This window comes from Neolamprologus multifasciatus, chromosome 17, assembly GCF_963576455.1.
Source record: "Neolamprologus multifasciatus chromosome 17, fNeoMul1.2, whole genome shotgun sequence".
In the NCBI taxonomy this organism is placed as follows: Eukaryota; Metazoa; Chordata; class Actinopteri; order Cichliformes; family Cichlidae; genus Neolamprologus; species Neolamprologus multifasciatus.
The window spans coordinates 5104726-5131532 of NC_140455.1; the positions used below are offsets into that span (position 1 = coordinate 5104726).

A 26807-nucleotide genomic window follows, 5' to 3' on the forward strand; every position below is an offset into this window, starting at 1 on the left:
TACAGAAGTTTAGCTTTAAACTACAGGATTTCAAAATCTTCTATATCAGTGCCAGTTTTCTATACTCTTTCCTTGTCTACTCAGTTCACTTAGCTTTCAGTGTTAGTATTCAGCAGACTGACTACACAGAGTGGACAGCAGCATCATTGGAGGATTGTGTCAGTCACTTGGCCTCTTATTCACACTTGAAAGGTCAAACAAGTGAATAATATCTTCATGTAGACTGGGCCTTAAAGAAAGGGCTGCCATCAAACCCAATGTTTCAATTCAAATCAATTTTCACATGAAAGCAGAAAAAGCTGAAATAGAGCCTGCTTGTGATTTGCAAGGTTGTTTTTCCTCGTCTGATTGTCTGATGTCAACACTGAAACATTAGTTACCTGCATATGTGTTGTGTATATTATTACAAATTCGACAGTGAGTACTGTAACAATACAATCAATGATAATCATGTTTACGTTTATTATCAAGATTTGACCCAAATACTTTTGGTTTTTTTTAATGTGTGTGGACACAAGAAGTGACGCAAATCTGAATCTAATGTAACTGGAAGCTCATTGCAAACACGTTTACAAGCTTCTTCCAAACTCTATGAAAAGTGTTTATAGCTCACTAGTTTAAGTTTCAGTAAGGCTATTGACAGTAGCTGCTAGCGGTCTGCTAGTCCTACGAATAAAATCCTAGTGTTGATTGTTCACCTCTTTGCAGGCATCAGTGTAGACCTGTCCACACATGCAGACCATCACTGTGTCTCGCTGATCAAGCTAACCAAACTTTTATCCAAATATGTTTTTGTTAAATAAACAAATAAATAAATAAATAAAAACAATGACAGTTAAAATGTCAAATGTGAACAACTCTTTATAATTTAATTCTCTGCCCATACAAGACACTGAAAAGTGATTTGTGGCATAGATACATGGAGGTTTTTTAGATATGGAGACATTTGGAATATGTGGTCCATTTTCAGAATATCATTTGTCCGTCTCTCTCGCTAGCTGCAAAAATCCCTAATCTGGTCGATTACAGACTTCCAAAAGTCAGAAAACAATCAGCTGTGGAATCGGTTTGAGTTATGTTTATGAGACTCACTTCATTGGTTACTAGGCAGCACAAAGAGGAAGAAGACAGGGTTAGATACACAGAGCGAGACGCTCTCGTCATTGTGTAGGTGATCAGTGTCGCTCCCTGGTGTGTTGTCAGAAAAGTGGGTTGTAGTGATGTGAAAGCGAGGAGGGGGAGTTGCTTTGAAGAGACACAACACTGCTGAGTGACAGACAGAGGGATGTCTCTGCCCGGGGGTCTCTGCTTCCAGCTGGAGCTGAGCTCGGTGACTGAAGGAGCAGAAAGCTTTGGATGTCTGCTGATCTCTGCCTGTACGTCCAGCTAGAGTAATGCAAGGTAGCAACATATTTACACTGAGAGGATCTGTTTGAACTTTGATCAATTACATTTGTGTTTAATGGAAAAATGCTTTTATTATTTTTACATTTTTTTCAACACTGAAATGAAAATGTTGTTGTTTTGCTCACTTCAGAAATAAAATATTTAGCTATCACCAGCTCACCGAGCTTGAACACACGGAGCAGTCGTGTTTTTGGCAGTTTGCTCTCTTTGAGAAATGTCTGGCTCTTCCAGCTGTGAAACCTTCGGTGTGCTCAGCATCTACTTCTGGATGCTGTTTTGTTATGAGTGTTATAAATGAAGTATAAATTGAGTTCATCAGAGCTCTAAATGAATCGAATGACTGCAGGAGGTCAATGCAAGCAGGTGCAGCACATAGATCCGTGTTTCTGTGTGAAGTTCACCCAAACTGAAGAACAGACTTCTTACACAGTCTACATCACACAGACAGACATGTTATAGTCGTAGCATTCATTCAAACGTTCTCCAAATGCTGATAGGTCCACTTCAGTTACTCCAGTTGGTGGGGGCGGAGTCTGGCAGACATTAGTTACAGCTGCTGGTGTGAAATGGATGAATCATGAATTTTAAAAAAGACCAACCCTACAGCTGGTCTGAAGTCTGAAACCATTTATGTAGCAGGCGACTGACTCACCTGAAGCCAAGTGGCCATTAGACGAACTGCATATTTATTCCTTTTTCTTCATTACAGTTGGTCACCAGAGGACTGTGGTGCTCTGGTTCAGGACGCTTCACTCCCAGTGGTAGCTGTTATTCTGCCCTCACTGCTACACTGGATACAGTTATGCAGATAGCATAGCATCTTTATTTATAACGCACTTTACATCCAACAATGTTGACCAAAGTGCTACAAATGTAAAACAGAGAGGAAACAGTTTAAATTACATATAAAATATCTTAAAATTAAAAATAATATAATTAATAAGAAAATATATTAAGAGACATCAACAAGTCCTGCTGTGCTAAAAGCTAAGGTAAATAAATATGTTTTAAGACGTGATTTAAAAACAGATAAGGAAGGTGCCTGTCTAACATGTAAAGGCAACTCCTCGACAACTGACAGGTGTATCGTCCCTTTTATTGACACTGCCTTCAATTATCAACAGAGTGAAACTACAAACAGAAGAAAATAAGCAATATTCAGTCTACATATTCACACGATAATGCAAATCAGTTGACTAAACTAGCTAACACTGGAAAGAAAGTAAATCTGAATACAGTACACCTTTAACCATAAAAGTGCATAAATAATAGCAAATATAGTTGCATTAACTCTTGTTCAACTTAAATACTCACAAGCGATGCTTTCTGTAAAACAACAAAGAGGATGGATGCAGATGTTTATCAGAACAACATGCTGAGTCAGTCTTTTCTCAAAGTGTGCTGCATTACTAACTAGTGATGGGTCGTTCGCGAACGAAATGGCTAACGATCGAACGAAACGGCTCTTAGAGCCGGGTCTTTGAAGTGAACGACGCGAGCCGGCTCCTTATTGGGAGCCGTGAGGTTTTTTTTTCTTTCTCTCACCCTCTCTCTCGCCCTTTTTTCCACTAAACTCCGCACGCGCGGCCTGTACTTTGCGCTGGGCAGAGGGGGGAGGGGCGTTAGTTACACTCGCAGTAGCACAGGAACAGAGCCAGAGAGAAAGAGAGCGAGGGACAACAACGTCACATTAGAAAGGTATAGTAATCATCCACTATTTTCAGTTGCAGATGATAAAGGATTCAGAAATCATGCAGGTCCATATGACAGAGAATGTGCATCTTCTTTTTGTTTTCATATTTTAATTTATATTTAATTGTGTTGTGGTTTGCAGTGTTTTGTGTTGTTTCACTTTAAATTTGTTTAAAAGGAAAAAGCTGAAAATTTAAATAGTTAAAAGTTTAAAATGTAAATAGTTGTTTTTTGTATTATATGATTTATTTATTACATTTTATGTGGAGTGAATAAATAAAGTATATTTATGGTGGCCCTTAGAGACAAAACACGTACAAACTCCAAAACACATAAAAACTCAAAACACGTACAAACACAACAGAAGTGCTCCAGGATGCTAGGGCGCAGTGTTGAGCTTTTGTTACCTCGTGGCTACACAAGCCAGGAAGTACCAACGACCGGATTTTTTGTGTGGTAGTAACAGGTAAATGAACTTTTTTTTTTTAATTATTTGAATAAATATGAGTGCTTGTCTATAAATACACAAACAATACACACATGCTTTCAATTGTGAAATTTAAGTGATCTGGGTAGCTCTGTTTTGGAAGTTCAGTAAACGCTAGAAATGTGTTTTGGAGTTTGTATATGTTTTAGAGTTTGTACGTGCTTTGTCTCTAGGGGCCATATATAAACATATATAAATAAAACCACTTTTTTTTTACATTAGTAATTCCTTTTCTGCATAATTTTATATTATTGTTAATGATTAAATAATTAAACCGAAAGAGCCGGATCTCTAAAAAGAGCCGGAAATCCCATCACTATTACTAACTCTACAGCTAATAACAAAAAAAATCTTGGCATGAAAGAACTGTAGGGACTCCTGCTGGTGGGAAGAAGAACTACACCGCTGTTCACCACTGGGATGAAGTTCATTGACTTGTAACTGCCCATTTTGTGTTAAAATGTCATAAACCTCATGTAATGTTGGATTGGACTAAAAGGCTAGTGGAGTAGCAGAAGAGCCAGAGGGATCAGGTGTCTGGAGGTGAATGCACCCTCCCAGCAGTACATGCTATCTTTGCATACTGCGACTATGTGGACGTGCAGTTTAAGCTGAGACATGGAAAAGCCCTGAAACTGAAATTATAACCAGACAATCAGCAGACAGCTCACATACAGGCTCAAACCCCACAGGTTTCATTATGTCAGTGTGCACACGCGCGTGTGTGCATGTGTCTGACTTCCTCTCAGACTGTGTTAGCACCTCCAGGGTCCCCTTACCTTCACGATGTCATAACAGCTTTACAGGGGCCTTCACCATCACAGTGGTGGATGGTGGTCTCAGGTCCAGGAACACAGAGCTTCCACTCATAGTGTCAAACAGATGGTGGACGTGAGGACAGCAAGCGTGCTGATTGGCCAAGCCAGCAGGGCAGTTTCTGAAACAGAGCCTGAGCAGCGCGGTGGACTGGTTGTGTCTGTGCATGTGAATGTGGGGGATTTTTCACTGGGAGACTGCCAAGCTTTGTCCATCCTACGTGTTGCTGTGCCACAAACAAATGTATTGTCCATTAGAGTCGTTCTGTTTTTAGCTCTATGACTGAGGCCCAAAGCTACCGGGATTTACAGAGAATATCTCACATCGTGGGGTTTAAGACTGGCAGCTGTTCGTCACAACGGACTGTAAATGTCTTTCCAGACTGGCAGCTGATAATCATGGATCTCTCCATGACAGTTCAGCAGTACTACAGCCTGTGTACTGTTCTTCTTAGGCTTTCCATCAAAGTGTAGCCGCTATAATAAATCCAACTGCTGTCTGATCACTATTACAAATGGAAGCACCTGACCCAGGCGGAGCAAATGCCTACAAACGTATGCATAGATGGAGGTGGTGAGTCAAACACAGTCCAAAGTGTTTCTGTTTTTTAAAACCATGTACTCGAGCAGGAACACAGCAGATGTGATGTGCAGAGTAGAAGAAGCCTTGAGTTCATGTTTGAATCAGGACAAGGCTTTCTTTCATGTATCAACCCTACCTGCAGAAAGCTGTGGAGTCCACACACACTTTCCATTGGTGTTGAATGGGACATCTGTTGTGCTACCGGGCCAAAGGCAGCTGTAATGCACTGGAAGCTGGTGTGTTTGCAGCAGTTTGATCTGGCATTGTCCTCGTGTCTCTTCTCCTGGCTGTGGACAGGAGAAGAGACACGAGGCAGACATGTCAGGTGAAAAACTGTGTGATTATGAGGATGGCTTCCATGGTTCAAGTCTGACAACTATCAGACCCCATCAGGGTTTGGGGGGGTGATGGGGCTGCTGACAGAAACTCCTAATGAATCACTCTGTTTGTGCATCTAACAGAGGTACTACATGGATGACTTGACATCTCCTGCTTTTCATTTCTCAGTCATCATGAAATCCTGGTTTCATGATGCTGCTTATGGTTTTTCTGAATAATCAGAGCTAACACTACATCATAAGATAATTTAATAAAATGAAGTCCTGAAGGAGACAGTTCTTCCTCTGAGCGGCAGATAGGGAACCAAGCCTAACGTGATGCAGCAGTGATGTGAAAGCATTCAGCTCAGACACAATAAAATAACACAAAATCAGCGCCTGAGCAACATGAAGGTCTCGTGTTTTTCCACTTGTTGATATTCGGTAAGAGCAAACGGCTGCATATAGTTTGTAAGGGGAGAGAAAGATATGCTTGAGATTTCAGTCATGCTTAAAGCAATGCTAAAGGTTATTGCTGTGATAGTTGCCCTTGGAGACCAAGATGCTCAATTCAGTCTGCAGAATAAATCCACTGGACAAACAGAGCAAACAACACAATGATGATTTTTTTATTGTTAAAAATAAACCAAATCAGCTTCAGAGGCAACTTTGAGATTCGTCGTGTTTAGACCAAGAGTGCATTCAATCACAGAGACCATGTTCTCTGATACAACAGCTCCTTTAGTAGAACTGATGGGATGTTTCCTTTTTGAGGAGAATTTTTCAATGCAGGAGATTTAAAAAAGGACATATTTCTCATTTGTTTTTCATACAGTGTTGTGTAGTAGAGCCCTCCTGATTAACTGGACTGGTAAACTGGTAAAAAAAATCATCTATGGATCCATTTTCTCACACATGATGGCAGAGAAGGAGCCATTGTTCCCCCATTCTCTCTTCACATAATGACGAATGTTTCATACTTAATTTTTTTTAATTGATCAGCACAAGAATTAGACAAAAATATAATTAGACAAAGATAACCCGAAGAAAATCAGAATGCAGCTTAAGTGAAAAGTTATTCAGACCACCTTATTAAGGGAACAGCTTTGAAAAACTGCATTTTGTATTTACTTGGGTTCTTTTTTTACTTTGTCTGATTTTATAATGTGTTTAATGAACTGAAACATCGACGTGTGACTGTAAGGAAGAGGACTGCCTTACTATCATTTATATTATAATCTGTACAGCACTGTAGAGCACACCTTGCACTTTATTAAAGGCACCTTATCAAGCACTTCATTTAGCATCGCACTTTCAGCATGGATTTGCAGTTAAACATTTGCACACAAGAAGTTTAATTATTTATTGAATATTTATTGGGAATTTCAAAATCAGTTGCTAGCCTTGTTCCTGCACAGCTGCTCTTCATCTAGGAATGTGGTGGAGTCTGTGAGGAGAAAGGAATGGGGATTGAGAGAACATAAGGTTTTACCAGTAAGGAAACCTGTGTTCTCTCCAAGGTGTTTGGGCAAATGTTTTCCTGGGGTCCAGACACCATTTAAAGGTTCCGGGAGAGACCACGGGTTGAGGGAGTGTGGGGAATCTTTTGTGCTTGGGTTTTGGGGTTTTATAATATTGGGTTTGGTGTAGGATTAAAGTCTAAAATATAATAATAATAATAATAATAATAATAATAATAATAATAATAATAATAATAATAATAATAATAATAATAATAATAATAATGTGTATGTGTTAGTCCCCGTAGGGAAATTGCTCCTCTGCATTTAACCCATTCACCCAGTGAAGCAGTGGGCAGCCACCAATGCAGCGCCCGGGGAGCAGTGTGTAGGGACGGTACCTTGCTCAGGGGTACCTCAGGGTAGCCGTTCAGTGGAGTCGAACCCCCGACCTTCTGATCATGGGGCCACCACTCTACCTACTGAGCCATCCCTACAAATAAACAATAAATATCACAAATGTTTATTAAATGTGAAATGTATTGGTCTATTGTATACTGTGGTGGAAGGTTGGGATTTAAGAATTCACCTGTGAGTGGAATAATGGTTTAGTCTGTGACAGCTGAAGGTATTTAAGGCTGCCAGTTGTCATTAGAGGGTTGATTGCGCTGTGAATCGTTTGTAAGGAGAGCTGTATGACAAATAAATATAAGTTTGTTCCACTAAAATTGTCCCGTTTCTCACTGTAAATCCAGCTGCTAAGGCTGCCTTGTTATAGATATAAATCTACAGTCTCTACTCCATGTGCGCGTGACGTGGCAGCTGTACATGAAGGTCACAGGTCGTAGCTCCTCAGCAGCCGTTATCACTGTGTCTGAAAAACTCTCTGAAGAAGCATGCCAGACAAATGGAGCTCGTCCTCTGGCTAAATTAGATCTGCCTTGTTCAGAAATCGACTGAACAGTGTGTGTGTGTGTGTGTGTGTGTGTGTGTGTGGTGCTCCCTGTGCCTGCTTTAAACAGCGACTCATAGAAGCACAGGACTTCTTCATCATGCAGAGTGCATGTGCTGCAGTCACATGATAAGTTGGCACATTTGCATTTTTAACACCTATCATAAATAACCTTGTGAGGCTGTGTGTGTAAACATCAGTGCTACAGCAGCATGTGAGTGTGAGTTCATGTCCAGCTGCTGTACTGTGACATGATCCAGTTTTTAAAGGCTGCTGTACGCTACATCCTTTCTCTGCAGACGTGAACACATCAGAATTACATCCCAGCACGACACAGAACTCGTCATTAGTTGGCGCAGCATCCACACAGCTACAGGAAGCAGCTCAGGCTGCTCGTTTCAGCCAATGTCATGATAAGAGGACAGAGGTGGAGCAGGGACGGTGACAAAAAGACATCATAAAAGAAACACAGGAAAAAGAATTTTGAATTAGTGAATTTTTCCATTTTTCTGTTTAATGTACACAAAGAAGCAACTACAAAACAAACAAAAAACACTTCCACAGGAGCTCTGACCTATCAGGGCATGCAAACTGGAGCTATGGTGGCATCCTGTGGTGCTGGCAGAGGATTGTTTGGTCCTGCTGGTTAGCATGTTACAGTGCATGCCACATATGCTCCATCAGATTCAAATCTGCAGTTTCAAAGCAGGGTCAACACCTTGGCGGGGTGCAGTGTCTTGCAGGCACAGGCTGCTACCATGGGTTGGTGCCTGTCTTTGGTAGGGTTAAATGTAAAGATAATATCTACACGTACAGCAGTAGTCTTAGATTTATAGCAGTGATCAGTATTTTTCATGTTGCCTGTTGTGGCTGATAAGCACACTTGTAAACGCTCTAAACCAGAGGTCTCCAACCTTTTTTGCGCCACGGACCGGTTTATGTCCAACAATATTTTCATAGACCGGCCTTTAAGGTGTCGCAGATAAATATAACAAAATAAAACCAGTACCGGTACCAAAAAGTGTATTCATAACACACGAGAAAAGACCCAGGGAAACAGAGTTAACGATAAAAATGATTAAAAAATAATGCTAAAAACCAATAAGAACCTGAAACCCATGAATTTCACACCTGAGCCTCAACTCTCGCGCGGCCCAGTACTGGTCCGTAGCCCGGGGGTTGGAGACCGCTGCTCTAAACCACAAAAACAAACTTTTTACGCATTCAGCTCTCAAAAACTACGCTTATATTTTGTATTCAAACCGTGCATGACGTGAAAACTCGTCTCAGTTGTTTAGATCTTGCATTTGGAGTCCTTCAAACAGTTTGGACAGACTCACCCACGGCCCTCGAGAGGGAGCATTATTCTTCTGAATGTTGTTTATTCTTGCAGCAGGTTGCATCCAGATCGAGTCCGATGATTTGCTTAATTTCTTAGCAAAGAGAAAAAGTGAAATCACATGCAGTACACTGTACTGCAGAGATTTATTGTGTTAGTTCAGAAGTGACATCCCACTGCAGCAATGGCGTCTTGTTTACCTTCGCCTACAGCTTGGATCAGTCTATAGTAGAGCAAAATAAACTCATAGCCCAATGTCAGAGGTGGGAACTGAACAGCTTGTTATATTGCCTCTGTCAAACTTTTTACAACACTTTCTGCATATCTACATATAGTATATAATCAACAATCTCAAAATACATATAAACTGAATAATCCACAGTACATGGTGTTTAGTGATACTGACTTATCCCCACACTGTGCTGAGGCTTTAACTTTGTGCCATTGAAAGTGTGAACAAAAACACTTACAGGGTAATAACGATACATAAAGAGAGGCACTTGAGTGAATGCACACACAGTTCAGGATCACAGTAACCCAAATAGTGGCAATGATATTTATGAGAGCGTGTGAGTCATGCAATCCAAAACAAGGCAGAGTGTGAAACGACTTCTTTAGAGCACAGTAGGTAGAGCGCACCAGTGGAGGGACTGTGGGAGGATGGTGGAGAAGCAGCATACCAGGCTGTAAATCTGCTCTATCCAGCTCTTAGAGAAAGTTGAGCTTCTTCCACAGCAGTCTGGATTTGAGCTCCACATCAGGAAGCTGTTTCCATTAAGGATTTGCAAAATATGATATTATCTATGCAGTGTTGGGAAGGTTACTTTTAAAATGTATTCCATTACAGATTACAGATTACATGCCCCAAAATGTATTCTATAACGTATTCCGTTATGTTACTCAATGTGAGTAACGTATTCTGAATACTTTGGATTACTTAATATATTATCATGCTGTTTACAACTACATGAATGTACTATTGCTGTGATTTATTACTGTTACTGAAGGTCCGCGGCTCCGAACCGTAGTAAAGGGACCTCTGGCTAATACAGTGGGTTCGTGTCGGCTCGTAGCTGAAAACTAGCTTTACTTTGTTGTCTGGGTCAACTTTGCTAGCAGAGACAGAGAGAGGCGTTGAAAGGCTGCTCCAACGGAACTTATTGTTTTTGGAGGAAAACACGAACACGGTGTACAGTCGAGTCTTAATAGCTTACTTACAACTGGGCTCGTCAGGCTCTCTTCTTGGCTGCAGTGGTTATTATTATATTTACATGCTTCCAGCTCCCGTTTCTGCTCGATGACAGCTCGTACTTTTCCTTTTTCTCCCTCCCTCACTCACAGACACATAACGGGTACGGCAGTCCATTCTCCCTGCAGCACGGACTACACTGCCCATGATGCTACATTCTTTAGAGCTATACCTGTAGCATTCTGCCTATTAGCTTCCATGGTTACATGGTCACCCTGTAACCATGGCAACCGTAACGCTGCTGCCTGGAACAACAGAACGTAGCTGTCAAACAAAACCCAAACAGTCCTGACCCGCCACAATATGAAACAGGGAAGTACCGCCGTGTAATCCATTTATTTCAACAAAGTAACTGTATTCTAAATACCACCTTTTAAAACGGTAACTGTAACGGAATACAGTTACTCATATTTTGTATTTTAAATACGTAACGGTGGTACATGTATTCCGTTACTCCCCAACACTGTCTCTATGTTACTTTAATAACATGCAGACTCCCTCTGGGAAAATGAATAGATTGCTGATGCCAGACTGATGTCAATGATATATTTATCGTAGATCTATAGATTCAGACTTTACCACTGTGCAACAAATCTCTATCTGCTCAAGGATGTCCAGTAAGGTACCAGTGAATGAGTTAAGAACAAGTCTGCAACTAGGTGCCAGTTAACCTATTATAGCATAGCAGTTTACTATTGACCTTTCAAATGATACTGCATCTTACAGGGTTTGATAAGGTATGGCATTACGTCACATCTTACTCCAAAGACGATTGCTTAGCACTAACATAAGTGACAGAAATAAGGCCAAAGTCAGTCGATCTATAATTAAGATGATCATTCTTTATAATGTGTTGCTAATAGACATGCCCAGATGTATTAGAGATCAGCGTTTGAACATCAGCAGAATAGCCTTTTTAATTGCCCTTTAAGCTTTGAGCTATTGGCTCTAGACTAATATAGTAACAGCAGCTAAACTATGAGGTCAGATGAAGTATGTTTTTGAGAGCGGGTGTGTAACTCAATATGCAAAAACAAATGAAGAGATTCCCGTCACCTTTCTCCACTGGGTTTGAAGTCTACTGGGCCTTTCGTGCTTTACTAGACTGGATCTGCATTCCCAGATTGAGTCTCCGCTCTTTAGTCCCTTCAAAATGATGCAAATGTAATAAACCTGTTGTAGTTTGTCCCTTTCTCATGAGAACACTTGTTGAATGATTTTGGTGTCGAATCTATCCTAAATAGTAAAGGAAGTCATGGGTGAAATGAAATGTAATGTAATGTGTTTTTCTCTTCTTTGTCTTCTTTCTCTTAGTTTATTGCCTTCGTGTCTTTGTTCTTCATCCTGGTTTCCATTACCACCTTCTGTTTGGAGACTCATGAGGCTTTCAACAAAATCATCAACAAGACTGATGTGGCGCGGGACGGCAACGTGACCGACTCAGGTCCACAGTATGAGATCGAAACTGATCCTGCTCTTACATATGTGGAAGGTGTTTGTGTCTTCTGGTTCACCATTGAGTTCCTGGTGCGTGTGACCTTCTGCCCAGTCAAGTTGGAGTTTTTTAAGAGTCTTCTTAACATCATCGACTTCGTGGCTATCTTGCCTTTCTACTTGGAGGTTGGGCTGAGTGGCCTTTCTTCAAAGGCTGCCAAGGATGTGTTGGGTTTCCTCAGGGTGGTTCGTTTTGTTCGTATTCTGCGTATCTTCAAGTTAACGCGACACTTTGTGGGACTTAGAGTACTGGGCCACACGTTACGGGCTAGCACCAATGAATTCCTGCTGCTCATCATCTTCCTGGCATTGGGAGTGTTAATTTTTGCCACAATGATATACTATGCCGAAAGAATCGGCGCCAAGCCCAATGATCCCACGGCTACCCTCCACACTAAGTTCAAGAACATCCCCATCGGCTTCTGGTGGGCCGTGGTAACCATGACAACACTGGGATACGGTGATATGTATCCAGAGACCTGGTCAGGTATGGTCGTGGGCGCATTATGTGCTTTAGCCGGTGTGCTGACGATAGCCATGCCTGTGCCCGTTATCGTCAATAACTTTGGGATGTACTATTCTCTGGCTATGGCCAAGCAGAAGTTACCCAAAAAGAGGAAGAAACATATCCCTCAAGCAGTGCAGGGAGGCTCCCCCACCTACTGCAAAGCTGATCTCAACACCACCTGCAACAGTACTCAAGGTGACCTGTGCCACGTCAAAGGCGGCAGGGTACTAGAACGCAACCGTTCAGGTAAGACCATATGTTTAGACAAAGGTCATATGGAAAACAGAACTAAGAGACGCTTTGTTTAACAGTTAATTCAGATTACACTGAAGGGGGTTGTTTATGTAGTGACAATGAAGAGAATTCATGAGGGACTTCCTTTCAGTTAGAAAGCCGTGGCCATCTGACAGATTTAGACATGATTTCCCCATGTGACCCATAAGCTCCAAAGCAGTTCCCCAACAGATACTGAGCTGTTTTTACAGCACCAATGCCAAAGGTACAGAGAGTGGGAGATAAGCATTCAGACTCCTCGTTTCCAAGTGTTTCTTCCTGTAGGATTGCTCATTTGGTGCTCAGACCGTAGGTGGCTGTTTTTCCCTCCAGTACCATATCAGTAATTGACTCTGACACATCTGATATTGATGGAAATTAATGTTGACCTCTGTATAGTCGCTAATACAGACATTCCTCAGGGTAGGTGCTCCCTACTATCTGTTTATTAAGTCCCTGAAACTTACATTTAATAACCGCAGAATATGATTCATTGACTGGATGCACAAACAGAATCATTCTGCCATAGTCGCCTCTCTGATTTTCTCAAAGGTCATTTAGAACTTAAGTCTGCAAAGATACTTTCCTCTCGTGTGTCCTTTAGATGGAACATATAGATACCAGCTTTGTACTGAGTCTGATAGTTCATGCAACCCCCAACCCTATGACATCAGAATATGTTGTTGTTTTAACTGTTGTTGGTAATGGTACACACCAAATCATACAACTTGTTCTGAACAATTACATATTTTTGCAGTTTTTAAATCAAACAATCACAGTGTAATCAAAGTACAGAATTGTAGCTTTTAATTCAAAGAGTTTTACAATAATGTTTGCATTTACTGTTTATGAATCATAGCCATAGTTCCCATTGGCAGAGGCTCAAAGTAACTGGACAAACTAACATAATTTTAAATGTAAGGACTGTTTTGAATCCTTTCAAGTCTAGAGCCCATGGATCTCATTACATATATGTTTCCGCCACTGAGACGCTCTGCCAAGTCTTTATTTAGTTGCCACTCGTTTGTAAGTTGTGCCTTCAGTTTTTGGTTTTGCTTTTTTGGGGAGGGGCTCCTTGCACTGATGTCTCTTTGGATGAAATATAGAGAATTCACCTGTCCAGGTAACACATATGCGAGTTAATTCATTGGAGCCATGAAGGTGCATCTGAAATTAAGACAATGTCAAACAATTGACTCTAATTCCTGAACAGATAATACAGTTTTTGCACCGTTCAGTTAAATGGTAAATGGCCTGTATTTATATAGCGCCTTATTAGTCCCTAAGGACCGCAAAGCGCTTTACATATCCAGTCATCCACACATTCACACACAGGTGATGGTAGCTACATTGTAGCCACAGCTGCCCTGGGGTGCACTGACAGAGGCGAGGCTGCCGGACACTGGCGCCACCGGGCCCTCTGACCACCACCAGTAGGCAACGGGTGAAGTGTCTTGCCCAAGACAACACAACGACCGAGACTGTCCAAGCCGGGGCTCGAACCGGCAACCTTCCGATTACAAGGCGAACTCCCAACTCTTGAGCCACGATCGCCCACCCCGGTCTGCACCAATCGCGTCATCACTGTTTGATTTTAAATCTAATACGTTTGAGGGCACAGATGTATAAATCTGTGTAGCTATGGTAATTGCTAACGCTCCACACTGGTGTTAGTTAATCTTGATACTTTTTCATCTTTACCAATAATTTCCATCCCCAAAAAAATTGATATGATTCTCCTGCAAAGGGAAACACTGCTATACTTTATTCCACTGTGCCAAGGACCTCCACTGTCATCCACAAACTATTAGAACCACGTAAATGCACCAGCCCTTCAATTTTATGACATATTTAATCATAAAAATTGACATGGCCAATTGTGAAACTGCCAGTACGTGTCTTTAGTCCCCAAAGAGGAGCTCTATGACTGCCAGAGCATGTAGTTACACGTTAAGAAGAATGTATTAGCCTGATCTCCTTCCTAATAATGGATGGAAAATGTCACTCAAATGCACAGTCATAGCTCTTTTATATAGACAAGGCAAAACAACATCAGGTTTTGGCTCTATGAATTATGCTATTTTGCAGGGTTTTCCTTTTTGGGTAAGAATGGAAACATCAGTCTCACCTGTATCTTTTCACAAGGTTAAAGTAAAAACAGATTTCTTGAAATCTTTGAAATCCACAGAGTGTCGTCATTCCATGGATCGTAGTTTCTTTCTGTTAAAGGCAGACGTGACGATTGTAGTTTCATTGCTTGGTAACTTCTTCTGTTGTCATGTCTATAAGGGAAAAGTACCACAAAGTCATCAGCTTGGTGTAAACTGCATGAATGAACAAAAGCAAATATGGATATGCAAATGGATTTTTCTCTCAGTTCTGTCTGTAGACTGCAGCGGGGGCAGCGACCTCACCATGTCTCCTGAGGAGAGGGTTCCCATGCGTAGGTCCAGCACCCGAGAACAGGACCGCCGGAGTGGGGGCACCTGTTTCCTGCTTGCTGCCAGTGATTACACCTGCCCTGCAGACGGAGGGATACGAAAGACAGGTAGTTTAACTGATATGTAAAATTTCACTTTTTTAATGTTATTTAATTCAACATAGAACTTTGTGATGTCATTTTATAAAAGTATTCTGAAAAGCATGCAGATTCGTTGTTTATTGGGAAATCATTGTCAAATCCACGCTTGCTGTTGTGCACTGCTACTGATTAGTTGTTTGAATCATCAGTCATCATTAGTAAAGTTCAGTTTACTGGAACCACCGGTCTGAATAAACCGCCTATCATTTTAGAAGGTACTATTAAAATCACAGATACTTGTCCAAATGCTCATCAGCTGATCCATGTCCTCAGTGAGTGGCACACCAACATCCCAGGAAGGGAGAAGGCTTTATGTTCAGCCCTAGTCAGCTCAGGTAACGTAACCTGTTGATGTGCTGTCGCGACTCTCCACAGACGCTGCATAACATTTTTGGCATTTCTAAGGGGCAAACGCTTCCCGGCAGCTGACTCAGAACTGTTGCTTTCTTCACAATTTATTCCTGTTTTCTGGTTGCCTGGAAACAGTTGAATAAATTTCTGACCCAGTGTCTTACTTTTTTGGCTGTGGCCTGGTCCACTGTCCGTCCACAGAATGCAAAGTACGTCATCTGCCTGTAAGGTGATGATACACCAGCAAACAGGTTTTCACTGTCAGAGAGGAAAAAAGGTTAAGGAACCAGATTTTAGTCAACTCATAAACATTTTTGACTTCTTCATTTTTATTATTGGCTAATGGCCAAGCCATGAGCGATTTATCAGCAGACCAGTATTATCAGCTGATATTAGTTATATGCTGCTCTATTTGACATGGCCAATAAATGAAAATCAGCAAAAGAGATGAGTGTTGATGCTGCGTAGTTTGTCCATCCAACAACACTCAGTAACTTCTCTGTGGGCAACACACATGTTTGGGATACAGCAACAAGCTTATCCAAGCAGTAGGGTATAAATCACCAATGGATATCAGTCTCATAGCTCTGGCTACCGTTCTTACAAATCCTGTATTGGCTGAGCCCTACCAAACATCATCATCAGAGGATCTGCAGGAAAGAGACGAGGTTTGAGTTTCTGTTTGTAACTCTTGGCCATGAAGCTAACATTTATTTCTAAAGACTGAAGCTAGCTAGGTAGGGAAGCTTACATTATCAGCTCCTGTTAGAATTGATAAATACACTATTTATCAATTCTATTGAACTTTTTCTCTTGTACCTTTGGTTTTTACATTATTTAGCAAACCATCCATTCCAATAAAGCAGTTCTTTCAATTCGAGTTTACAGAAAAATGAAGAAGTCACTTTCCCAAATATTATGAGTTGGAAATAGCTCTGATTGCATGACTGAAATAATGTTTTTCATAAAACTACATGAATAAAATTAATCTTTATTTGCTGTCAAACTTGCCCTCCTGAATTGCATAGCACAGGTCACCTTGTGCCAGTACATTGTGAAAAGGTCAGACTCAGAAAGGGCTTGCTAACACTTTGACCCAGCCTAAAGGTTATTGTTAAGTTTACACCTGCTGAATTTCCTGAAAGTGTTGTTGCTGTTCTGTATGATATCAAAGACAGAAAAGGTCAGGAAACTAGTGATGGGATTTCCGGCTCTTTTTAGAGAACCGGCTCTTTTGGCTCGGCTCATTAAAAAGAGCCGGCTCGTTCGCCCCCTGAACCGGCTCTTCAGGTTGTTTTGTTGCTTTAATTAATTTATTATTAACAACACTATAAAATTATGCACAAAAGGAATTACTAATGTAAAAAAAAGTGGTTTTATTTATATATGTTTATATATAAATATATGCGGTGGCCCCTGGAGACAAACTCCAAAACACATTTCTAGCGTTAACTGAACTTCCAAACAGAGCTACCTAGATCACTTAAATTACACAATTGAAAGCATGTGTGTATTGTTTGTGTATTTATACACAGGCACTCATATATATTCAAATAATTTAGAAAAATGTTTATTTACCTGTTACTACCACACACCAAATCCAGTCGTTGGTAATTCCTGGCTTGTGTAGCCACGAGGTAACAAAAGCTCAACACTGCCCCCTAGCATCCTGGAGCACTTCTGTTGTGTTTTTACGTGTTTTGGAGTTTTTACGTGTTTTGGAGTTTTTACGTGCTTTGTCTGTAGGGGCCACCGTAAATATACTTTTATTTATTCACTCCACATAAAATGTAATAAATAAATCATATAATACAAAAATCAACTATTCACATTTCAACTTTTAACTATTTAAATTTTCAGCTTTTTCCTTTTAAACAAATTTAAAGTGAAACAACACAAAACACTGCAAACCACAACACAATTAAATATAAATTAAAATATGAAAACAAAAAGAAGATGCATATTCTCTGTCATATGGACCTGCATGAATAAACTTTCTGAATCCTTTATCATCTGCAACTGAAAATAGTTGTGGATGATTACTATACCTTTCTAATGAGACGTTGTTGTCCCTGGCTCTCTCTCTCTCCCTCCCGCTCTGTTCCTGTGCTACTGAGTGCAACTACCGCCCCTCCCCCCTCTGCCCAGCGCAAAGCACAAGGCTCGTGTGCAGAGTGAAGCGGAAAAAAGTGCAAGAGAGAGAGAAAAGAAAACCCACGGCTCGCGATAAGGAGCCGGCTCGCGTCGTTCACGTCAAAGATCCGGCTCTAAGAGCCATTTCGTTCGCGACCAACCCATCACTACAGGAAACAAAGCGCATAAATCAAGCAGCTCACAGAGCAGAGATTAGTTCAGACTATCTCTGCTAAATAGAGAACATACCAAAATGTCATTCAGATTGCTTTTTCTATTTACCTGCAGAGACATGAATCTTGTGTTAATCTGCAAAGTGGAAGCGTTAAGCCTTGGCTAACTGCCTTGTATGGGAAGGCAGCTGCATCTCCAGGAGCCTAGCTGAATATCCAGCTCCTAATGTTATTGCTGTAAAGCTACCTCGCACTCATTGGCACTGATTATTTTTGCTAAAGCACCCATTATACAAGAATTCTAATGAATGCAAATCATTCATTAGGCTTGCTTACAGAGCCTTATTTTTCATTGCATTAAGCAAAAGAAACAACAAAAAAAAAACAACTGCTGGTGGCTTTGAGGTGGTTACTGGAGTAGTCTAACAGGTTAACCAGTCCACATCTTCAGCGACAGCGCATCATGATTGTCAGTGAAGTCAGGTGAGCAGCTGTCCCTTTTATCCATCATGGTTGCAGTTGCCACCACAGTGACGGTAATGCATAAAACATGGGTTCCTTTCTTGTTCCCACTACCTGTTGGCGCAGACCCAGGCTCTCTTTTGTTCTGCTCGCTTGGCTCGTTCGGAAAGAGCCCAGTTTAATTTGCACCCATGCTCTCAGTGAATCAAATGGTGGTGTATGCAGAGTGGTAATGAGGCAACATTTACATTTGCTGTTCCTCATCAGCCGATTGGCATGCTCCATTAATGCGCTGGCTGCTGTGGCTTGCTTGGTTATTTTGAACCCAATGCAGATTTACTGATGTGCATCACACGCAGCATTTTCAGAAGTTTGAGCTGTTGTTGTTAAGATGATTGAATTAAGGTGTGTCGATTATCATCATCATCAGCATGTGTGTGGATTCATACACACAAATACAGTAATATTTGATACATAATCTAAGACACATGTTGTTCATTTTAAGCTACATATTGTGGCTCAATATATGAATTGGTGGTTTATATGTGCACTTGTTAACTTTAACCGTTCCTTGGAAAGTTTATCCATTTCTAATGGGAGAAAATACTAATGATGGTGTCACTGGTGCCATAACATGAACGACTGTTTTTCTTCAGCCCTAAAGTTAAAGAATGATAATATCTCTCATTTAGCTAAAACGACTCTGGCACAGTTCACAGAGGTATTTCTCACGGGTGGAGCTTGCTCTGCAAGTTACAGAAATACGATTACGAAGGAGCTCCGCTGGCCTGCAAAGTTAGAAGAACTTCAAGATACATACAGCTTCAAATGGCAACACATAAAGTTTCCAAAATAGGTATGCTACTTACTAATTACCTAGCTAACTACAGGGTAGCACGACTGCTCTATTATTAGTTTTCATTACAAGCACCAAGAAACAGAAACACTGTCTACAATATAAACAAAATCAAAAGCTGACCTTTCCTCTTCCGTCCCATATCAACTTTTCATTAAGTAACTAAGCACCACTTTTTCAGAGGAAAGATTGTCAGTAAAGTAAAAGAGAAATGAAGTCGATTCCCAGCATCAGAGGACTGACTACAAATCCCACGAATGTTTCTGCGTCAAACACTGGCCTGATCACTGACCCCAGACTCCCGAACCAAAGATAGCTGCGCAGCTTCTTTTTTCAACTTAATTTTACCAAAGCTGCCATCGGTGACGCCGTGCAGCTATGTGGGGCATCTCTGATGAAGGACATGTCGCTGCCGCTGATAGAGAGGAGCAGCCACACGCCAGCAGAAACAGATAACCTTCACCATGACTAATTCACCAGTTCACTGACCATCCACGAGTTAGCAAACCTGTGGTCCAAGATGCTGCAGAACAAATCACAGAGCTTTCTTTCTGTATCTGTAGATGTGGGTCAAAGCAGGAACAAGTTCATTAAAGCAGAATGTTTTCTTAAGAATCTACTTAAAGGAATATTGATATTTTTAAATGACAGCATTGTGTACTGTTCAAATTGAATATTTCATCTTAAAAGTTTTAAATAAATAGCACAGCTGGCCAAAAAGTGAGATTCAACTCTGACATGCTAAACTGCTGGCATTGTTGGACCCTAAAGAGAAAAACATGAATGCTGTGCATGGTGGGGTTTTAAACTCTTCCACTTTTTCATCGCTCGATTTGAAAACATTTAGACACTTTGATGTGGCATAGAGATGTTTTTGCCATCTGAAAATATAATATTATTGGGCAACATATTGATATAGTAGTGCATTGTTCAACAATAAAAGCCTTTCTTCAACATCTGCTGTGACGACAAGGCTACCAGTAACTCCCTGCTAGCATAGCATGATGTCGCCACGCAAACGGCAGCTTTTTACACTTATTTTGTTTCAGGCAAAGATTTAAATAAAGAGAATTTAATTATGCATCGATTTACTGCAGGAACTAAAGATGTGAACAGCTGTCAGTGTATCCAGTTTTGTCTGTATTTGTTGTAGATGTAATGGATTTCATATTTCAGTTACTTCAGCAACAATATAGATAGTTTGCACTTAAAGCAATCTTAAGAAGCACTTTAGAGCCAGTGAGGTTGTTTCTCCAGGCCTAAGAATTTGCTTTATGGCCGGTGTCATGAAATGTGCTGCACATGCACTCACCATACAGGATGCTACTGTTGCTATGTCTCACTCCTGTCTCCTGTCTTGTCTCGGTTCACTCGGCTGGCTCGGATTTGGATGGTTGCCTGCCTGCCTGCCTGCCTGCCTGCCTGTGTGTGTTCATGTCCTGTTCCTGCACCACCACCTCCACCACCACCACCACCTTTGTCGCCCCCCTCATCTGAAGGCTATGAGAAATCCCGGAGCTTAAACAACATAGCGGGCATGACTGGCATGGCTGGTAACACTCTGAGGCTGTCTCCTGTGACCTCGCCCTATGGATCGCCCTGCCCGCTACGCCGCTCTCGCTCCCCTATCCCTTCCATCCTGTGAGATGTCCACCTCTGGACCGCTTTGACCCCAACCAACCCATATCCGTTCCACTAACAAACCACATCCCTCTGGCATCAAATCCGAACTCTGTTTAGTTCTTGTGACTAGTGGAAAAGTACTCCACCATCGTAGCCAAGAATCGTGTAAATGTCTCGAGTAACCTGAGCAAGTTCTGCGCTTTTCCTCCGAGGTACATCTGCTTAGCTCACATTCATCTCCTGATGTACCTTTTAGCTCGATATTATCATAATGTGAGTCTTGCAATAAAAAACTGTTACTGGTGGCTTCAGAGGTAGCAGCCATAACGTGTAATAAAGGACATTTAATAATCAGGGATATTAGATGTTGTTATATTTAGATACCTTGATGTGCTTCCAGAAAAAGAAAGAGAGATGTCACTTTGTTTTAACCTCACACAAACTGTGACTTTGTTGATGGTAAACTATGTTATGATTGGGTTGGAGTTGGAGAGGAGGGGCAAGTCGCTTTCCACCCGCCGTTGGGCCTGCTCATGTTTCTTGCATGGATCATCCTGTAACCATCGTCTTCAAGCAGCGTGCACAGAGGAGGGGAGGAGAGGATCTGTAGGACAGACTTGGAGTTGTTTCTATAAAACGTTGTTATGTTGGGATTTAGGCGAGGGAGGGCGTACCCGACTCGTACCATGTCTCATTCTGCCATTGGCTTCAGCAACAATCCACCGAGGAGACTGAAAACACCCAGCTGGGCGTTGCTTTCTGCTCGTTTGCTGCTATTTCTGAATAACTTTCTCCTCCTCTGTGTCTAATTTTCTTTTTCCTCTGACGTAGTGCCACCAAATCTGTTTCTGGTTGTTTACTCACAGATAACTGCAAAGAGGTTGTCTTTACTGGTTTTACACAAGCAGAGAGCAGCGTTCTGTCTTAATGGCTTGAAGAAAGGCACCGCCATAGTGGAAAGGTAAAGGAATGAGGGTGCGGCGCCATCTCACCCTTTTCTTGGCTATTTTTCAGTATGTGTGTGTGTGTGTGTGGGGGGGGGGGGGCATAGACAGGTAGCCTTTTATTCATGAGACCACAAAAATAAATAGATGCACGTCCCAGATGAAACAGTTGAAAGTGAAATCAGTGTTTTTGACAATGACAGGCGTAAACTGCCTCTGCGTACCAACAGGTGGGACAGCAGACGTAACCATGCAGCAGTGTGCCTCGCCCATCACTACAGTATGTCTATAGAAGTAGCAGGAGGTTGCTAAGCAACTGGCTCACAACTAGATGCATCTTCCACGTAGCTCGGCAAAAAGTCAAACTATCAGAAAGAGGAGCTCGTCTTTGTCTTTGCACCTCGTTATCGATTCACGCCTTACATGAACGAGCCCAGCACACAGACGAGCCTTTACAAATACAGTTTTGTACTGTTTTGATTTTTGTGCATTTTAAACAGACAGCGTGTGCATGGTGAGATCTGATGCATTTCTTTCATCCAGACATGTGTTTATATTTTATTTAGACAATTCATTTCCTATTTGAATAACAGTGGGATAAATTGTCATCAGTATGAGGACCTATTGCAGTGGGAAGACCTCATTTGGAGCCATAAGGCCACGCCTACAGGACAATAAGGATGAGGACGCACCCGAGAGCCACTGACCGACAGGCTGTCGGTGAGCAGACTGGACAACTCGTCCTTAAAAGAGACTATCTAGTGCGTAGATTCTGCTCCTGTAAATACAAAACAGCACATCTGGGCCACGTGGCTCTGTCCACACATCTGTCTTTTGATATAGCGAGTCAGGTACGAGGCGGCTCGCTGCTACGTTGACACTCTGAGTCGATCGTATTTCTTGCTGTGGTATCCCTCCTCGCAATAAATGTATTGAGACGCATCAGTCGAGGCACTTTGTGTTCAAAACAAGGAGTGTGTTCATATATGAAATTCCACACCGAGTATATACAGTGTAGAGAGGCAACGTTGAATAAATGTGATCATCTCTGCTTTTGTTTCTCTCTGTAATTTCAGTAGGTTAACTGCTCTGCTGTGTGTAACTGTGTGTGTGTGGGCGTGTCCTAACAATCCAGGGTAAGGTCTATAGCTTGAAAGGCCCGGTCAGACCAGCGAGTGGACTCGATGCTGTCACTCTTGTACATTTAGCACCAACAGAAATGAGACAGAGCTCCCCTGTGATGCAGTGCCGTTGTAGAAGTCCCCTCTCTACCCTGCGTTAGTGCTGCAGACGTTCATCTCTATAAACCAAATTACTCTGACCAGACGATTCCTCATGACTCCTGGTGGCTAACAAAAACAACTTGATTCTTCCAGATCTTTCCCCTCGTGGGGGTGAAGCAAACGTGTAGCAGAAGTTATACAGCGGGACTTCTAGAATGGCTACATCTGCACCGTAGCAATCCCACATACCCACACAATCAGATTGGATTCGCAATAAGCACCCAAAAAACAAAAGCACCGATCCACACTGTGATTTCAGGAGCCTGTTAAAACAGGAAGGTGAAGGAAAACGAAGCTGCCAGGCGAGATCTGAAAGAGGCACAGCCGGCACAGTTTAGGCTAGCTGCTCCAGTGCCGCCCTGACCATCCTCCTCATGTAGTACACACGCTGCTTCACTCTTTGGATCGACAAAGGGGTACCGTTCTTCGTGTATTTCTAGGATGATGTTATAACTTGAAAAAAAAGGTGTTTATTTTTTTGAAACCAGAACATGTATTTTTGTGTCTTACTGTGGAGTACTTTGCTCTTTCCTGTAAAGTCCTGGTAGTCTGATGCTGTGCTTCTACATCGTGTCCTCCAACTGTCAGGCTTTTGATCCAAGTTCATGTTTCGTATGTTTTACTGTGAGCATAATTCTAGTTTTTGTAATTCTGTATTTGTGGAGCCTTTTGTTGGCAAGTGCATGCTGAAAAGAAAAATCATTATGTCAAACTGTAAAAGAAATAAAATAAGATGACATATTGTATATCACGTTCAAAACAATGTGTATAGAGTGAAGGTAAATACTATGTGAGAGACTCACATAAACTATTTATCTTTTAACTGATGGTCTCTGTCTTAATTTCATCTATTTTCTTCTTGGTTGTCAGAAAAACACAAATGTGTGTTTAACCTTCACGCACACCACACAAACCCTCACTTTTCATATAGGAGTCTATTGTCTCCACTTTTCTAAATAGAAAATCGACTAATTTCTTTTGATAATGCTTAACTTCACCTATTAAACCACCTTCAAACTTTTCCCTTTACATTAGTGACTCAGTCACACTGGAGTGGATTCCTCCCTGTGAATAAGAACAATCGGTGGTTTCCTGCTGATTTCAATGATTTTTATTTAATCTCTGCACTTGGATAGTGATTATGAGTATTTGTAACAACCCAGAGACAATGTTATATGGGCAGAAATCTGTGCCGTCAGAAACTGAATCTGAATAAGTTAAATTTGAATTGCTTGGATTGAATCTGAATTGTAACTTGAATAAATGCTTTTAAAAACTGAATATGAATTAGCCTAATTTGAAATTCAATTTATTGGTTTGAAAATGATCAACACTAAACTGAAATTGAATTTTATATTTTGAAAATGAATTAATTTGCTTTGAAACTGTATTTTATCCTTTAAAAAGCTCTCGAATAATTTCAGATTCACTTCTCACCGTTCAGTTTCAGTTCCAAAATTCAGTTTTTGGGACTTACATCCAGAGTAATGATACGCTAAATTGGCGTTTTTAGCTAGCAGCTACAATAAGCATAAAAGTTACTGTATGGCTCTCATTTGTTAACATGACGCTTGTTCTTATACATGTAACACATTTATTACCAACCTGAGAGTTTATCCGCTGGTCGTTCGACATGACGAATGACTTCTGTCTTAATTCAGCTCAAGACGCTGTAGATTCCCGTCAGTAACACTTTCGGTCCGCTAGTAAAACGTAGCTCTATTAATCTGCGCTCATTACTCCGGATGTAAGTCCCAAAAACTGAATTTTGGAACTGAAACTGAACGGTGAGAAGTGAAACTGAAATTATTCGAGAACTAAATTTTTAAAGGATAAAATACAGTTTCAAAGCAAATGAATTCATTTTCAAAATATAAAATTCAGTTTCTGATAGCACAGATTTCATAATGTTCCCTCTAAGCTGCTCGCGTGTGCAATTGCACACTGCTGCCGCGGTCTCTGCAAACAGAAAATCTGCGTTGAGAACAAAAAAAAAACAAAACAAAAAAATCTAACCTGAACTGAAATTAAAATTAAAACTTCAACAATCCTGTTCTGCATTGTGAGTCAGTGACTGGCTGCTCCCCTATGGGATCAGAACGATGCCACCTTATCCCAAAGTCCAGCCAATGATGCGATTCACATTCGTATATACGCAGCCAATCAACGTGGTTGACTGACAGCGTCCTTATGTGCAACACCGGTGTTTTAGCAAAGTGGCTGATGTGGAGTGAAGCCACGTTAATGACAACGTGTAACCATTGGAGATGTGAGCAGGACAGACGAACAACTGACGGACAAAGTGTGGACTTTATACCAGTTTTTAAATTGTGTTGATCGGCCACGTAAAACCAGAGTTATGATAAAATATCTGCAATGTTTGTTTTTCTTCCTGAATACTGTCGTTGTTTATATTTACTGCGGGAAGAAACGGTAAAAACAGTGTTTTATAAGGAAAACGCTCCAAAGCCTGTGAGCAAAGATAAACCCTAGCCTTTCCTATTGGTCGAAAAATGTACCATGTCAACCAATCAAAAATGATTTGGCAACATGGCATTTAGTTGTTTAGGGAGGGGGAAGTTTAAGGAGTGACGGCGTGTTTGAGATGTGAGAGATTTGTGACGTTTAGCACAAATGTTGTGTAGTTAGTGTGTAGTTAGTGTGTAGTCAGTGTGTAGTCAGTGTGTAGTTAGTGTGTAGTTAGTGTGTAGTGTAGTTTTGTTGTGTGTGTCAGAACAATGAGTCGACTGCTGAGTGTTACAGGTGTTACAGCAGTGATACATCTGCTGCTGTCAGGCCTGCAGGTATCAGGCTGTTGTTCTCCTTCATCTCATAGTGGACACAAATTAATTTTTGGAGAGGCACAAATAATTTGTGTGGCATCAGATTTGATGCAGAACAGCTGATTGTTCTGTAAATAGTTTGAAATGTTTATTTAAAAAACGCCCTGGCTGCATTTTTAGGTAAACAGCTGCAAAAACTTTGTTTGCAAAACTCAGTTACTTTTTTGAAGAAGTAACTATATAATTAATTGTCCAACATTGGTCTTTATATGCTGTATTTTGCAGACAGAGTTACAGACTCTCTCCCAGACCACAGACTCATAATACAAGTCAGAGCTTTATACAAAATAAATAAATAAATAAATAAAAAAGAAAGTTGTGAGTTCAAGTTTTTAATTTTCATTGTAAGTGGGCTAAAGCAGTTAATTTAAAGTAGTGTAACATAAATGTAAATGCTGTAATTTGATTACTTTAATAAACATGTAACTTGGATGATTGGATGCTGGTGTGACCACAGTGCACACGTCTGCTGTTGCTCACAGTGGTCCACGTGTCCGCTCAGGGAGTTTGTGTGTTCACGTGAAACATTAGAGGCAACATTGCCCAGAGGTTACGTGTGAAACAACATTGAACCAGCCGTCCAATGGGAGCCAACCTGCCCGACTCAAACTGACAGTGAATCTCAAACAGATACATTTTTTTGCCATGATATATGATTTTCATCATTTATAGAGTTGATATTTCTGCCAGTTTATTACAGTTAGCAGCCAACTTGCTCCTATTCAGTTAACTACTGAAACCAGACTGACCCATCTAATCGCTCATTTATTGACGTCTCAACACAAAGTGGATGTGAAGATGGCAGCTGGCTGTGAGTGGTCACACACCTGGTCCCCATCTTTGAAGCAACTGTTTCAAAAGCAACATGCTTGCTGCAAACAGCTGCCGTAATTTCGGTTGTGTCGTGGTGCCCATGCTGACTGTTGTTGTCCTTAGTGTGACATTCCTTATGAGGACCTTTGAGCGATGGCGGGGGTGTAAG

General features: G+C 41.2%; 1 protein-coding gene and 2 long non-coding RNA genes across 9 annotated transcripts in view; 1 reads left to right on the forward strand and 2 right to left on the reverse strand.

Moving 5' to 3' along the window:
* The window catches only part of kcnc2 (potassium voltage-gated channel, Shaw-related subfamily, member 2), a 107175-nt gene extending 81703 nt beyond the window's left edge, over positions 1 to 25472 (forward strand). The window contains exons 2-5 of one of the 7 annotated variants that reach the window (XR_014870403.1): positions 11616 to 12549; positions 14954 to 15124; positions 20632 to 21716; positions 22293 to 25472. Coding sequence is in view for 4 of the 7 variants with exons in the window: in XM_085138969.1 (XP_084995095.1) it covers positions 11616 to 12573; positions 14954 to 15124; positions 20632 to 20777 (1275 nt within the window). In the remaining 3 variants the exon portion in view is untranslated. The other 6 variants (XR_014870404.1, XM_085138967.1, XM_085138969.1 and 3 more) reach the window with 6 other exon arrangements.
* LOC146498779 (uncharacterized) overlaps positions 1 to 26807 on the reverse strand; it is a 319599-nt gene that overhangs the window by 271859 nt on the left and 20933 nt on the right. The window lies entirely within an intron of this gene.
* On the reverse strand, positions 806 to 2843 carry LOC146498793 (uncharacterized). The gene is made up of 2 exons (XR_014870435.1): positions 2722 to 2843; positions 806 to 2272 (listed from the first exon to the last, which is right to left on the reverse strand). It is a non-coding gene; the product is annotated as an uncharacterized LOC146498793 (long non-coding RNA).